Raw genomic sequence first — 16,920 nt, 5'->3', positions numbered from 1 at the left:
TGTTTTGCTTTTGAAATGAGGATCTGTCTAAACATTAGTTTAGGCAGCTGATCAAATCCCAGGTATGAAAAATTAGCTATTTTCATGATTTAATGTTTTGATTGTATGGATGGCATGCTGGGCAAGACAGTAATTTATTTTTGCTTATAAAGGAGGAGATTTAGCAGGTAGTAGAGGGAAACTGTTCCACCCCTTTTGCCACCACAGCATTGCTAGGTTTAATACAACTTGTTTCCTGATGCATTTCAGACTCCTTTTCTTAGTTGAAGGGCCAGAGAGAAGCACAAAAGCTATTTTTAAAGCTATTCTAAACTTCAGGTGCAGAAAAATAAGTACAGGATTGACATTGTGGTAGCTAAGTCTGTAACAAGTCAGATGGGGTTACTGAAAGCAGAGAAATAGAGTAATCTAAAGCAGAAAGAGACAAGATACTGAGGCTTTTTTTGACGGGCAATGACTATAAGGAGAAAAAGGATAGTGTCAGACTTCACAGCTTGGGTAAAAGATACTGAAGAAGCTGGAAGACAAATGTTGAATGTTTTTTCAGGAATAATCTTCTGGCAGCAACAGTATTGGTTATGCCTATTTTTAGAGGCTGTGGTATATAACATAACTTCCTGTTCTAGAGGCATAACATGGAATGGTTTTCAAAGCAAGGCAAAAGTGTACAGTTTGAAGGTACTGTGGTACATTACCGTAGCTTCTTCTCCGTGTCCTACCTATTCCAGAAGTACTGGGTTTGTTGTTTTTTTTTTTTTAATTTTGTTATTGTTTCATGTTCTTACCTCCTAATTCTAATTTTTGTGCAATTGAAGACTTGGTAAGTTATTGCATTTGTGGGGAAAACGAGAAGTCAATGAAAACACATGAGAAAATCCAGTGCTTTACAAACGTAATTATTATTTTAGTGTTTTTAGTCTTCCCAGATTCTTATGGAAAAAGTCATGAAAGAGCCTGTTCTTCCTGGAATCAGTTCAAGGACTTTGTTAGCATTTATACTGCTTAAATTGAGACAGCTCTAGAGGCTATCTACCACTCTGATGTCTTTTTTTATCCTCAGTCCTATTAGATTTATTTAAAATTAAAACAGTGTACTTTTTAGAAGACATAAGGCACCGTTCTGTTAGTTTTAATATGTGCATTTTATAAATGGAAAATTCTGATTAATTTTTTTATATGCCAGTAGGAAAGTGTAGACACAGCAGTAATAATGATCCTTTAAAATCCTTGAACTAACCACATTTGAAAATAAGGCACATGTGAAGATATGCTGCTGTTTCCACTACAGTTGAAAATAATGTACATCTTCCTGCATTGTCCAGAGAAACAACAGTTAAATACTGTGATCTCTGTTATATACAGTATTCCTAAAACCCATGAAATTTTGATTAAAACATCCTGAGATACTTACTATCTACTTACGTAGATACGTACTATCTACTGCTACTTACCTACTTACTATTTATCCTTTGAACTGTAGTATCTGATCAATTTCTGAGTGTAGAATTAATCATTGTAAAACTGTAAATTCTTAAAAGCATTTTGGAAAGCATGCCATATTATTAGTGTTTCAGATGTTTAGGCTTTTACTTACACAGAAACACATGGAACTTCTCTTGAGATGTTAGGGAGTTGTGTTACAGCTCTCTGCAAGATTAATGATTTGCAAAGTAGGGCTAGTAGCTCACCTGCATATTTATGCTCCATAAGCAACCAAGGATACAAAGAGAAAACAGTAAATTAAATAAAACACTATTCTTTTTTTCTTTAACTTGAAATATGTGGGCAGCTTCAAACAAACTCAACTTTTTAGGTTACATTTTTGTTCATTTGTACATCGTTACATTGTTGTGGCCTTTGTTATATCTGTCAACTATATGCATATTTTCCAGGTTGTGGGTCACAAAGAAGGTCTTGATGTGATGGAGAGAGCTGATCCTTTATTCCTTTTGATTGGCCTTCCCACTATCCCAGTCATGCTAATATTGGGCAAGATGATCCGTTGGGAGGACTATGTGCTCAGGCTGTGGCGCAAATACTCTAATAAGCTACAAATTTTGAACAGCATATTTCCAGGTAATGGGATTAAATTTAAAAGGAAATGCCAAGATTGAATTTCTGCCTCTAGGAGATGGGGATAGGCAACTAGTTTTTGCCATTTTTAAGTAGAGGTGATTAACACCATCCCTCTATTTCATGTTCATTCTGTTTAGATTGTGTTTCTATGGTATGTCCTGAGAAAGGTGAGGCAGGACTAGCAGGAACATGGTTTCAGTTCAGGCTTTAGTAACAAAACTACTAAAATTCATGGGTCTTACTTGGAAGTAGAAACTACTGCAGTCATTTAATGGAAGTAGAATATTCACTGAGGGATAGTTCTCAAAAAGTGGTTGGGCTACAGATTTGTAGTGGAGTGGGGAGTGGGCAGTAATGTACTTTGTGTTCTTTTTGAGGCAGTGGCTATGTAACCTTTTCTTCCCCCATTCTTATCCCTTTAGGCATTGGATGTCCTGTTCCTCGTATCCCAGCAGAGGCCAACCCTTTGGCAGATCATGTCTCTGCCACACGTATTCTGTGTGGAGCTCTAGTTTTCCCTACTATTGCCACAATAGTTGGCAAACTTATGTTCAGCAGTGTTAACTCAAATCTACAAAGGACAATCTTGGTAAGTTTCAGTACTATTTGTTTAATAAATTATAATAGTACAGGAATATGAAGTGTTGTGAGGGAGCGAGGCAAAGGAAAAAGGAACATAAATTGATCCAGAATTTTGAGAGCGACATTTGATTAAAGGAAGGGATTTTTTAAGGTTGTCTGTCTTAGCAGTGGACAAACATTATGTGTGTGAAAGACTGTCTTTATGACTGAAACTAATCTCAGTTCATGACAAGGCTGAAACTTGCATCTGCCTACTGTAGTAGGCAGGCCTTAGCAGTAATTAGGGCTGACAAGGAAGATGAGGAGCCAGCATCTTCTAAGAACAATCTCTGTAAGGGAAGACTGGGGTTTATATTATAAACCTTTCCATATTAGCTTTTGTTTACTGATTTTGAGAGAAACCCTTTGTTTCTTATTTTAATAAGGAGAGGAAAATTAACTCTCCATAGAATTCAAATGGAGGGGGAATGACAATCTCTTCCTTTATGAATAACCTCTCTGGTTGCAGCCTCTCAAGGGGAAGCACACTGAGTTTGGTAATATGGTATCCCTGGTCATCTGACTGTCACTTCAGCTCCTGTTTTCAGTTTCTGCATGTTTATACACCCCTCTCTTCTATATGGAACAAACAGTGATATTGCAAATGTTTATGCAGACTAAAAGCTTCTTGGTGTCTCATTTTGAAGACTTGAGAGAAACATATTGTAAAGCTTTCTAGAGGGGAAAAAAGTTTGTTTTACAAAAATAGCTTTTATTTTACTCCACTTTTGGCAAGTGCCATTTTTCACATCTAGTTATAGAATGGTTATCAGTGTTATTCCTTGTGCTGTGTGTAGTATATATTCAGAGAAGGGAGGAAAGCAGATACGCATCTGCCTTTTCTTTGTTCTTGAAATAAGATTTTGATTTTTTTATATTTAGGATATTGGTGAGACTTTCAAGGAAATAAAAGCTTTTATAGATTCAGTACGTAATCCCTTTAAGTAACATTAACCTCTGTAATGGTGCACTGTGACAGAAAACTTTGAGATACTTATTTGGAATTGTACTAATTAGTTAATCTTTGGAAGAAAATACCACATGTTCAGAAAAAAAATCTTCTTTGACTGGAAATTTTTAAGAACATTTGCAATGATATGACACTGAACTGTGCAGGTTTTCAAAATATCTTTTTATTTCAGGGTGGAATTGCTTTTGTTGCTATAAAAGGAGCTTTTAAGGTTTACTTCAAGCAGCAGCAATATTTGCGCCAAGCTCACCGCAAAATTTTAAATTATCCTGAGCAAGAAGGAGCGTAAGGCTGTAACCTCCAGATGTCACAGAGTCTCACCTAACAGGTTTCCATGTTGTGTTGGTTCCATTGTTATTGCACAGTAGTGGAAAATTGTGATAAGTTGCTGCTCCTCTCTTTTTTTTTCTTTAAATACAGTAAAGCACTGTCTTGTGGCAGGGTAAATCCTTTCAGCAACCACTGAACCTAAGAATGTGATTTGGCTTTCATTATTTTTTGGGTATTTCTGTTGGGCAATAAGCTTTTGAATTATTTTCTTTGAGCCAATATACTGAATGGAAAAAAGAGAATCAACTACAGAACATTTTAAATGTAGGCTATATCCAAATGCCTTTTCTATAGGTGTTTTCATACCCACACTGTCATTCAGTTGAGCATTTCACACAATGCAGGGAGATTGGTTTAGATAGAGAATGTGAGTCGTTACCAAGGAGAAGTAATTTTCCTTGGGTTTTGCTGGTATCAAACAGGGAGTGTGAAATACCGAAATGACAGAGAAAGCAGAAGATAGATCACTCTCTACAGGACTTGTATGTCTGCTTTAACCACCTAAGTATTAGGTGTTAAAATTAGCATGGCTTTCAGGTGACTGTTTTATTACTGGTAATTTTCAGTGTCCTGTTGTATCTTCTGCAGTGCCTGGTGTCATTTTCTCATGGCTTTACTGGTTTGTAACTGGTGCTGGATAGCATTTTTTTCCTCCAAATAATTACAAGGGGGAAGCAAATTTCAGTTGCTTATTCTGTAGTTAAGTATTAGAGCACTTGTTAAGTTTCCATATTGCTTTATATTGTGTAAATACCCATACAAAAAATGTGAGAAAACAGCATTGAACACTAAAGCTACATTTGAACTGACAGAGCAGGGCATCCCCCTAAGCATCCAGACCTGAGTGTGTAACTCAGCTCTAGGACTAGGCTCTCCTGCCCTAGTGGAAGGGCTGGCTGCAAGGGGCTGACACTACACTCTGGCTGCCTGAGCTGAGCATCCTGCCAGTAGGGTAGGTGCTCTTAAGGTAACTTGACTCCATTTTGTAAAGGACTAAAGGATAAATCTTAAATGTGTAATTAAGTTTATTTATACAGTAGGCTTTACTGTTCCAATATGTCTAGAGTAGTCAGCTGAGGGAGACGTTAGCACTTCCATTATTTGATGTATTTATAAACCTAATTTCAAGAGAAATTGATTGTTTTGTGAAGTTAAATTCTGACAAACATAATATGGCCATTGCATATTCATACCAGACCTAATCCAGATTTCGTATTTGAAGTTCTTTCTTAACAACAATTTCTTTGTTTTTCTCAGTTTTTTCTTTTCCTTGTTCATATTAGGATGTCAAATGCATGGAGAATGGCTTAAAAATTTTTTCTGGTGGAATTATTCATAAGTAAATATTTCTTTTCACCAGACATGAAGTAAATGCAGAAAGGACTTCCTCTTTGACTGCAATAATGTATGTTAAGAGAAATTCAAAATAAGGTACCTTTTCTATAGTGTGTTTATCTCAATTACCAAGATGTAATATTTTAAAACTGTACAAAAGTGTATATAAAGGCCAGTTAATATTAAAAACCTATACAGGTGTTAAGAATTATACATTCAATCAATATCAAATACTTTTGAGGCTCTTGCTGTAATGGAAGAATTACTATAACCTTGTAAGTCGGCTGATTATATTTGTCTTAGTGGGCTCACTTTTATATACATCTTAAACTGAGTAGCAGCCTCTGAAAGTTGCTACAGTCTGTAAGATAGTCTTGAAACAATATAATACGTATTTCTTACAGAATGCCTCGTTTCAAGAAAACAGCTTTTCAGTGGTCTTCACTGTATATATTTCCAAGCAATTTATTACTGTTTTTTAAAGTCTCATGGAGAGAATTTAATGATGCAAATTAGTGGGTTTGAAACTTACTTCATGGGAAAGTTCATTGTCTCCTCTGGAAGTTAAAGCTATTGTAAAAATAAAATTATAAAATACTGTATGGACTGTAAGATGATTTCACATGAGTGGTTAAAGGTCATTACTCTGTAAATCTTGTTTTTAAGTATTGAAAATTATAGTTATGTTGAATTAGGTTGAATAAATATTTTTTACACTCCTTAGTGTATTTTGTCAGTTAAACAAAAAGCCTGTAGCAAAACTTCTGAATGGAAACTGTGTTTTGTTTTAATGCATACCTAAGGATTTATATAATTAATTTTAAGTTGACAGACCAAAGAAATATCTTTGTGATGAAAAAAGAATTACTTTAAGACTTACAGCTGACATTGAGTTTTTTTTCCTCCTTTCTAGTGATCAATAAAGGATGTAGGGGAATGTGTTTCTCAAACATTTAAATCAAAAGAATTGTTGCAATATGGGCAACTTCCAGTAACACAGAACTGGGCTTGGGAGTGACTAGATATCCTTAGGCTGGCTGATGTGCAGCATTGATCTGGGCAATACATTGATCCCTCTTCCTTGAGAAAGATAAGACTGACTGAAGGAATTGTATTTTCACTGATAGCAAATTTTTGTCCCATTATTTTCAGGACCGGGAATATGAAATGTTATCTAGCATTTCTCAGTATACACTTACCTGTAACTTGGTTTCTCTTAGACTTCAGTACCTCAACATAAAGGCACAAATTACCTGCACCGTGATTATATAAATACACAGGAGATGCTTCTCCCCTTCTCTGTTTTCTTCTGCCTTAAACTCTTAGACAGATCCCTACTTTACTTTTTTTTTTTGCTTGTGTGGTTCTGTCCTATAAAACCAAGAAGTATGTGTGCCAAAATTTGCCCAGCATTCCTAAGCTTTCCGAAGATACAGAAGTCCAGATAGGCTTTGTTAATTAATTTCAAGCCTTGCCCAAGAGCTTGAGTGATAAAACTCACTGTCCAAAAGGGCAACTCCCAGGACATGTCCATGAAGAAGTATTGCTGTGAGTGAAAAATGTGCTCTGCAAACAGGGATGAACTGTCCATTGGACCATGGCCCCTATGCCTTCAGAAGGTTTGAAGACCTGTGGCCACTTTGTTCATTCTTGCCAGTTAAGTTATTCACATGCTCTGGATATTTAATTGCTTTTGCTCCTCTGAATACTGTGAGCATAAAGCAGTTATTTCTGGTGTACTATACTAAGTTGTTCAGTAGAAAAATTCCATTCCAGAACCACTAAAAGCAAACAGGAGCCATGACTTGAAACTGCCTTAACCAAACAGCTCAGCAGCACTTGTCAAAACATATCGTGCAAGCACCTCATGTAATGCTGGATGACTAAGCCATGGAAAAGCAATTGCCTAAGCAGTGGTCCTCCATAGGAAGTCCTGTGCTTTTAAATAAAAAATAAAATTGTGCAACTCCTGGCTTCAGACCACTCTGTGGTAGAGCATACACAGCTTGATGTTTGGGGTGTTCAGTGTTTTTCAGCTGCTCCTCTGCTCTTACTACAACTCGGTAACACTTGGCTGCAGCTCATGGGAGCTGATAAAGGAACACACTGCTCTGAGTATTTACTGCATGTCTAAGGACTGTTTTGTCAGCAGTTGTCATTTCTCTGACATGAATCATTACAAGAAACTACCTCTGACAGGGCCTCCCTTTCTGAATTTTCTAGATACTTCTCATGCACAGAAGATAGAATATATAAGAATAGAATTAAAAACATTTTTAGTTTGATGAAAAGCAAGAATGATTTTTGGGCTTTTTTCTGCAGCAAAATAGTGGCTGGTTCTGAACTGTTTGACTAATTTGGTGGAAGAAAGTCTCTACCACATTACCTCTCTTGCACAGTTCTAGGTTAACCTAGATCGTTCCCTTGGTTAATTCAGAATTTGTTACTAATCACAGTTTGCTGCATTTCTGTTGCTTTATTCTGTTTCAAACAAGAGCATAGTGCAGGAGGAAAGTCCTGCTTCTCCAGTTTATTTGCACTTCAGGTTCAGGGGATTTATGTATTTTATTTTATTAATCCAAGGCAGATGTTAGTTAAGTCTAGAAAACATTACAGTAACTGCTTCTGGATCAGAAACATTGCAGTAGCTCTATGGAACACAAGTTACATGATGAAAGGCATTTGGGGTAGGGTGGGTGCATGTAGGAATAAAAACAGAGATAGAAGAAACTGCCATTTTGACATACAGAATCTGAGACTTGGACCCAATTCCCTCAGCACCAAGCTATGAAAGGCTAGTGGGATTTCTTGTAACCAAGATGAGCAATTCTTTTGGAATTGCTGAGAGGAGCATAGAAAATTGTTGCTAACCTATAAAAATACTTCAGTTTGAATTTCATTAAGCCAGTATTTCAGGTTTTAAAATTTTTTTGGTACCTTTTAAATGCAAAACAAATTTTTTTGTGTGTTCTCTTGTTGGTTTCTTTTGAAAAAGCAAATGGCATCTTTTAACAGCAGTTAAAACACCCCAGCATGTTTTTAAATTTCAAGGTACTGTGAAAAAGAAAGTGCTTTCCACTTAGCATAAATTCCATACTGTGGAATAGAACTGACTTTCCCCCATTACCAAGCCCCATCTCCTACTGCAGACACAGAATTGTGGTGTGGATTTATGTTACATAGCACCTTACTTGTAATTAGGCTTCTTTTCCCATCTCATTTCAAAGATGAATTAAAATGCAGCCTAATTAAAGAGTAAATTCACAAGTGATTTTCAAAAGTATGGGTGCTTCCATTTCTTTTTTTCAGCTCTAGATCCCTTATTAACAGATTTTCTATTTTCCTTTCTAAATGGGCTCAAAAGTGCTAAGACTCATTAACATCCATTTGTGTAGTATATGCCAAATGACAGAAAACCTATGTGTATTTCCTGAGCCTTGAGCCAGAACTCTTGGGATAGAGTAGGTGATCCCAGATAGTCTGTAGCATTCCTCCAGCATTTCACTTCTTGCTGAGCTAAATGACACACACTGTGTCTTGAAATCCCTTTATGTAACACTTAAGAGTAGAATTATTAACAAACCACAGAAGTATTTCGCCCTAATCTACAGATTCAGACCAAGAAAACATAAACCAGCTTTACTAGTAGCAGCTGTGGAGACATTCTAGAGATTATTCCAGCAGCAGACAATGGAAGTTGCCCCACAAGTCGGGGAGATGATCTTGTCTCTTCAAAAATCTGAGCAGCACAGAGCATTTCTTGGCCAAGCATGACTCTTGAGTACATCCCCTGCAATGGGCAGCATCATGTGGCTTGCAGCACTGAGCTCTCTGTGCCTCAGTCTTTTCAACCAAGTACCACGATGGGGATAAACCTCTGCCTTGCAGATAATGTAATTACAGAATGTTCTTAGAAAGGGGAATGAGTGCTGTGCCTCCCAAAACTCTGTGAGATGCATTTATTAACTAATGTTACTGGCTACTTATATCAATTTGATGGCCCAAGTCCTTATTTATTGCATCTGGCACTCGGATGTTACCTAAGTAAGTAACTATTTGCAAACCCGCAGCTGACAGGCAGAAGGTGTCTTTCATGGTTATCCTAATTCTTCCTTATTGCCCCATTAATTAACTCCCATAAACTTCCCTTAGAGTGTCTCATTATTGAGGATGCCATTTATGGCATCCACATATGAAGAGCTTAAAAAAAGTAATAAACCCATTCTGTATAATAAGGTGGACACCTTCAAAAGCCTGTTAGACTGTCAGCTTTAGGAGCCTCATTATAGGGTAATTAGTTGCATCTGGATAGTTCTCACAAGCAAATTAACAAAGCATTTTAAAAAGTAGTTCTTAATATGAATTCATCCCTTTGGCAGCTGCATAATCATCATCTGGGAAGGCAAGTAATACTTTACCTTACGAATGGCATCCACTGAGCCAAGGTTAAAACACATTGTCAAACCTATGAACATGATCAGGAGAAAAGGAGTATTTCTACATCAGCCATGATGTACAGCTTGGATAGTGGTTTTTACTTTTGGTTTGATGTTACTCTGTTTTTAAAAGAACAAGGCTTGTCATATTGCACACCCCAGGAGAGACACAAAAGGCATAAGCAAGCTGAACTGATCAGCATGTGGCAGTTCTGCTCCAGTCAAAAAGCAAATAAATACACTGAAATGTAACTACAATAAATCAAATATACACCACAATTATATGGCTCATGGTAGGCAGACTCCAGAAGTGTACTTTTGCATGGTAACATTTCTTGTATTCCAAAAGCAAATGCTTTTCTTATGATTGCATTTTTGACATGTAATTAGATGGCTTCAAAATACATTTTTTTCTATAAGAATCCTTTTTTGAAAGTCAAGTATCTTTTTTTACTAATTGACGTATGGAGGAATTGAACAGTATTACTATCAAAATACAGTAACAACACTTAATATTCCCTGTCTAGTAGTTAAGGAAGCAGAAGGATGGGCAGACTGATCAATGAAATTAAATTCTAGTACTATTAACAGGTGAATTTGGTGCTGTCTTGAGTGGTGCACATAGTTAATTTTGTCTTTTTAAATCTATTGGCATTAAAAAAATAAACATTTAATCAGTATGAGATAAACCACGACACCCGTTCTCTCTCTCACACACACACACCCACACAAACCCTGCCTTTTTGTTCAATGCTGATGCCAAACCAAAAGTGAGACCCCAGAGTGGCAGCCAAGTGCTCTGGCCATGCTGCCCTTGAGACTCTGCTCCCTTCACCCTGTGCAGGTCCTGCTGGCTGGAGGAAGCAGCACTGCTGCACAGCAGGAGTTTGTGGAGAACCACTTGAGACAAAGCCTGTGGCTGACTCAAGTGAAAAAGGTGCTACAGGCAGTGACTGCAGGGCCACTTTTAGCTGCATAATCTGGTTTCTCAGTCCCAGAAGTCCTATAAATGCCCTTTTCCATCTAAAGAAACAAAGCAACCACCTGTCAACATAAGCTGTCAGTCACAGAGGCGGGCTGGGGTTCCTCCAGCACCTCTGACAAATCTGTCACAACTGGATGTTGTTGTTGCAGATTAAATTTCAGCTGGTTTAAGGTGCAGTTACTCAGCTCAGGGATGGTGTCTCCTGGACAAGCAGATGCACACAGAGCAATTTTGTGACTGTATGAGCCATGGATGCATATGCCACCAGATGCTTCAAATTCTACTGCACCTTGCCCATTGCTAGTTTCCACATGATTGCTGGATGTTATTGGGAATCTTTTGGGTGCGACACTGATGCTCCAGCTTTTGGGCTCAGTTGCCTCCCCAGGAAGCACCTGCAGTGCACAGCAGTGCTCCTGTCCTGTGGCCTGACTGCCCAAGAGTCAAAGGCATAAAGGGCACAGGGTGCCATGGCTGTACGGGAACAGCATGGCCAAAATGCCAACAGCTGAGTTGGCTGTTACTTGCTTCGAATAAGGATGGGGCTAAGAGTAATCTGACCTGTGGAACAAGCTTCATGGCCTCTTTTTTCCCAGAAGGTACAATATTTTAAAAAATCCTCTAGTGGTGCATTGTAAGGCTCTGACAGCAAAATGCAGACAGAACACAGTACAGCTTCACAGAAGCCAGGTTTGGCCTCAGAGTCTGCAGAGTAACAAAAGATAGAAATGAGAGTGTTGTGTCAGGATTCTGGAACTGTACCAACTGCTTGGAAAAAAGAGATTCAGATTTCACTTAATGTCTAGAACAAGATTATCTCTCCTTATCCCAGCAATGTAAGCCTAGAGCAGATGCTGGAATTCAAAATTCTGCACCAGCTGAAAGCAGATCTAGGTCCCCAGCAGGTAAAATTGCCAGCACTGTTTTCTTTTTCCAGCTTCTGCTGCTCCTGCCAGTAGCTGCAGTTGTGCTGAAAAGTTATTTTAAAAGGTCAGAGATAAAGATAGTTGGATATGGATTTGCAATCCTGAACACATGCAGTATCTGAGAAGATGATCTGATCTCATATTCTGGTTCAGTCCTTTTATAGTTAATCTCCCCATTTTCCAACTGTGTAGGAATTGTACATTTTGGCTAATCCTTATATGCCTCTGGTGGTTGGAGTTTTTTCCACTGACAGCAGTTCATCAGTACAGCTAAACAAAATCACTGTAAGCTGTCAAACAGAAGACAAATGAGAGCTTAGAAAATAGAATACTCACTGAACTGAGACAAAACTTCAGCACCAACAATGATGATGGCAGGGGAGCAGAGACTATCTAGTTACATTGCCAATTTAGCAACAGCTGAGCCTGTACTTATCTGAATTAGTACTTCTGCTAAATTCATGATGTTTTTGTCCTGTGCTAAGCTTTAACATTAGCAGACACAATGCAAATGCAGTGTTCCAGGGATAACTCCTCTCTCAAAAGCAGCAGGATGTGGTTAGTCTGAGGACTGAGTCGTAAGGGAAGATCTCTTTTTTCCCTTATGTGGGCACCTGCTGTTGAGCTGAGATTTTTTGAATCTGCCTGCAAGCCATAAGGTGATGAGCAGGCACTGGTTATTTTTCAGTAGATATTTGTTCTAGCCTTCACCTTTTTCTATAAGCTCAAAATATGAATTAATTTTGTTTTAAACTTGCCTATCAGGTGAAGTCTTATCTTGGTAACAGGTATCTTTGGATCATACTTCCTAAATCCAGCATTCTGTTTCATCATGAAGGGGTTGCCACCAAACACTGGGGGCTTATTCTTTCAAGGATAGGTGATTTGTGGGAGGTAATTACTGTTTAGCCTCTTGATATGCTCTCTCATCAAAAGATGCTTCAAATTAATGAAGTGTTAAAAGGATATATAAAAATACGCAAAGCCCATTTCTCAGAAATAAATTTTGCTCCAGTGCACTAAAGTGCAGATGAGTGGAGTAGCAAAACATGCACCTGCCCTTTTAAATGACAAACAGCATCTCAGGGAAATTCATACAGCAACAATAATTCTCATAATCTAAAAATAAGCATCAACTATAATATTGGGTGCATGGATGATGTTGGTACACAACATGGCATACCTAAACCAGAAAGATAATACAGAATCCTGAAATTAAAATTGGACTATTCATTATAAGAATAGGGGATAGCAAGAAGCTGGAGTAAGAAACAAATCTTCCCACCTTTCCTGTATAGGCATCCATGTACTGCTATCCACTGTGGGACAGGAACCTTCTAACATTCTTCTAACCCCCATGACATACAGGAGAAACTGTGTCCCTTCTCCAAGCTGACAGTTATTTTAGTCCCATAAATAGCTTGCTATAAATTATGCCACAGAACAATAAAATTGCAGGGATGACACAAAAATTAGCTTTATGATACAGAAAAACAGCAGAGAAATTTGTCTTCAGTTGAAATTTGAAATGTTGCAGACCACTGTGCCACATCCTGAAAGGCTTTGACAGGCCTCTCGCCAGCATAGCCGTAGTTTCCTTTCCTACCATGTATTCTCTAAGTCATAGCTGCAGGCCTTTCTTGTTTCAGTATGGGTAGCATGTTTGGTTTGCAGCGTGGATTATGAGGCAGATCATATGAAAGGGTCCGTGTGGTCTGAACAATGCCTGTGGTCTGAAGCATTAGTATTTGATACAGCTTTGACCAAATTTGCTGCACTGGAGCTCACGTGGTGGGTGGGAGGGGCAGGGGCTGGCAGCACAGTCTGTCTGTCAAAGGCCTGACTCGGGCAGCTGCCTAGTCCAGCTTCAAAAGCAGCTCTTTGTGTACAGATTTCACTCTCCTATTGCTAAGTCATAGAAATCTGTGCCATAGTCATGTGTTCAGGATTGCAAGTAGGGCTGTACATTCACGGCTAATGCTGTTACGTATGTAACTGCTACTTTAAAATCTAAGGAGAATTTAGATTTACAAGGTTGAATTTGAAAGTGAATGAAGATGCTGGAACAACACATTCATCTATTCTTTTCATACTGTGTGTAACATCATATTAGATTTCCCATAAATCTGCATAGGCAAGGGCATGGTTTAAACTGAGCCAGTGTAATAATGGTTTGTACTGTCCTTCCTGGCAGGAGCTGTTTGAGTGGCCCATTACCAACTCCTGACTGGGGCCCAGCAATGTGAGGTGAGTGGCTGGAAAGGAGGATGCAGATACACACCTGATCCTTCCAATACAGCGATGAGAATGATGCAGTCACCTCATTAAACCACCCTTCAGATTCACCCCTTTTCACCTTTTCCTTTGCTGCCAGATTTAGATTATTTATTACAGCTCTGCGTGTGTGAATCTGACCTGTTTGCCATGACAGGCTGTAGCACAGAAGGTCAGAATAAGCTGAGCAAGGAAGCTTGAGCTTTCTCAGTCTTGCTCTTTAAGATGCAAGTAACATCACTTCAGACTTGCATCTGGGTAGTCAGCAGGGATAAGTGCAGGTCTAAGGCCATTCAAGCTGACAAATCTCTGACTCATCTCTCCTCTCTACTGGGGTGATACACACTGCGCATTACTGAGGCCTTTGAAATAAAAAACGGACAAAGGAAAGACAAAAGGGAATTTAACAAAATGTCATAATTGATTCAACAACATTTTAAATCACCAACTGCAGTGTTACTCAGTTTTGGTGAATCGGAAATTAAATAATTCAAATTTTTTCAAATCTCAAAGACCAATTATTCAATTGAAAGCTCAAAAGTTCAGATGAATCTTCAGAGAGGTGTATTTCTAATGGACAGGATTTCTCTCAAGCCAAGAACATGCATTATCTCTGCAATGTTCTTTTCAAGCTTACAGCTCTGGAAAGTGCAATTTATTAGTCTGTCAGATTTTATGCACTTCTTTCCAGGGTATCATTTATATATTATTTCTCCAAACCAGAAAAAATATTTTTAGAAAGAGAGAGCAAGCAGAATAAAGCCCTTAAATACAAATCAGCTGATTCAGAGTCTCTTCTCCACTTTCTATCTTCTTCAACCACACTGCCTTGTATTTACCCTTAAGTTAAACCAGTCAGATGAGCTTTTGCTCTCTGTGACAGAATTACGGAAAACAGGATAAGCAGTTTATCCTTTCAATGTGCAAACCAGGCATCTCTTCCAAGCAGATATATTAGCGAGTCACCACAGCAGGTGCAGCCCAGGGATGCTCACGCCCAGCAGAAAGTCTGACCCGGGGGAAAAGGAAGGTCCTGCTGCATTGCAAAGCACAGAGGAAGGGGCCTGTGGCTCTGTAATTCTGTTCTTCATTCACTGTGCAAAGTGTGCAGTTAATGAGATATTGCTGCAAATTTCTCTTCTTGCACTCTCTCCTAAGGCTCATACTGCTCCTCTTTCCTCAGCACTCACATGCCTGCATGTACCTACACATACTCACAGCTCCCCCAACAGCAAGTCTTGAGCCAAGAGGGAGGGTGTTAGTACAGGCTTTTGGAAGGCAGATGTGCAGGATCCTTTCCATTTAAAGGTATGTCAGCCTTAAGTTACAGAGCTCTGCAAGATGTTCTCCTCCTCCTCCTCTACTTCCACCTGACACAGGAATGCTGCTACCACCACCTGGTTGCCTGGTACTTCCTTTAATAAGACCATGTTTCCAATTGCTAAGATTCTTACTGAACCTCAAACACCATGCTCTGTGGCCCCAGTAAGCAACTATGGAAGATTTCTTCTGTCATAGTTTGGACACTTAATGGGAAATGGTGGCAGGTCTCTGACAGTCTTAAAGTTTGAAGCAGGAAATTGAAAATTAGGTGGTAGGGAAGACTTCAGATTGATTGATTGAGGTGATGTGTTTTGTGAATTGTATGAGGAATCTTCCAAGCACCCTAAAGATTTGTATGTTGAAGCTGCTTAGGTGGGATTGGATGAAACAACTACAATTGCCCAAGGGTCTGGGGTTTTTTAAGGGCCACTTTAAGAGAAGAGATGGATTTTAGCATCTTATTGCCACCTGCAGTGCTGTATGGCTGGACCTGGAAGCAAAAAGGCTGTCCTCCAGAGCACTTGGTGACTTCCCTGCTTATCCTGTCCTACTCCAAGGCAAAAGATAAAATGTAGTTTCAGCAACACATGTAATAAAGGAACGACAAAGAAGTTGGGGACTGAGGAGTCATTGAGAAAAGTGCGTGAGAGCTGGTGGGCATTATCTGTGACAGAGAGCCTGGGAGCTGCGGGAGGGTGTCAGCGGTAGGGGGCTGTTGATTACACATGGGGTGAAGCAGGCAGGTGACAAATGGGTGAGGAGATGAGGACAGTCTGGCCAGAGCAGGACGTGGATCGGAGACGGGGAGGGGATGGTCGGGAAGAAAAGACACGTGGTGTGTGACCATCCGAGGCTGGAGCGAGTGCGTGCCTCAGCCCTTTGCTGCTCTCCAGCACCGGGCAGTGGCAGCGCTGGCTGCTTATCGCACGGCCACACTCGTCCTGCACGTGACGGGGCCCGTGGCTGTCCCCACCAGATAATGCGCGTGGGGTCACCAGGTACCACTGAACGAAAGCTGTCCCGCATCGATCCCTTCAGTTTCCTTTTTCTCTGGCTTGAACACTTGCCAATTACACCTCCCAGTCTGTGCTACGAGCACTTTACCATCAAGGCCCCACTATGTCGGCACAGACGAGAGCCATTCTCTCTTCCTCAGCCCCCTGTGCGCCACTCTCGCTCAAACCTGCTCCGTAGGCAAAATTGCTGCTGTTTTCATGCGTGTCCCTACAGTGGCTGCTGTCGCAGTGCCGAGCAGTGCCCCAGCACAGCCTCCTCGGGGGTTGGGTGCGAAGCTGGAGCACTTAGATGATGGCACTGCCGGCGCCACGTCCTGGCCCGGGTCAGTTCTGCCCTCAGAGAACGGCGCGTCGCGCCCGCCATGCGTGGGGCGCAGGGCAGAGCCGCGGCTGCGCTGGGTGCTGCCTCACACGGGCCCCGGTAATTCACGGACACCCCGCACCGCTAGAGAGCAGGGGCGGCTGAGAAATGGAGCCCGCGGCCCCGCCTGCGCTCGGTGCTGCCTCACACGGGCCCCGGTAATTCACGGACACCCCGCACCGCTAGAGAGCAGGGGCGGCTGAGAAATGGAGCCCGCGGCCCCGCCGCTGCCCGCCCGGAGCCCTCCGGTGCTGCTCCCGCCGGGCC

At 40.2% G+C, this 16,920-nt stretch overlaps 1 protein-coding gene across 5 annotated transcripts in view; it reads left to right on the top strand.

Annotated features, from left to right (window-relative positions):
• MARCHF5 (membrane associated ring-CH-type finger 5) overlaps nt 1-16,920 on the top strand; it is a 55,742-nt gene that overhangs the window by 20,938 nt on the left and 17,884 nt on the right. For 2 of the 5 annotated variants that reach the window (XM_082286111.1, XM_082286113.1), the window contains exons 4-5: nt 1,893-2,076; nt 2,499-2,665. In XM_082286111.1, the coding sequence (XP_082142237.1) occupies nt 1,893-2,076; nt 2,499-2,665 (351 nt within the window). Of the gene's footprint in view, nt 1-1,892; nt 2,077-2,498; nt 2,666-3,839; nt 6,212-13,873; nt 15,834-16,920 lie in introns of those variants that run through there. The other 3 variants (XM_082286115.1, XM_082286114.1, XM_082286112.1) reach the window with 3 other exon arrangements.

This window comes from Coloeus monedula, assembly GCF_965178545.1.
Source record: "Coloeus monedula genome assembly, chromosome: 8".
NCBI lineage: Eukaryota > Metazoa > Chordata > Aves > Passeriformes > Corvidae > Coloeus > Coloeus monedula.
The sequence above is the reverse complement of the archived record's forward strand: the minus strand, read 5'-3'. Positions and strand labels throughout refer to the sequence as shown.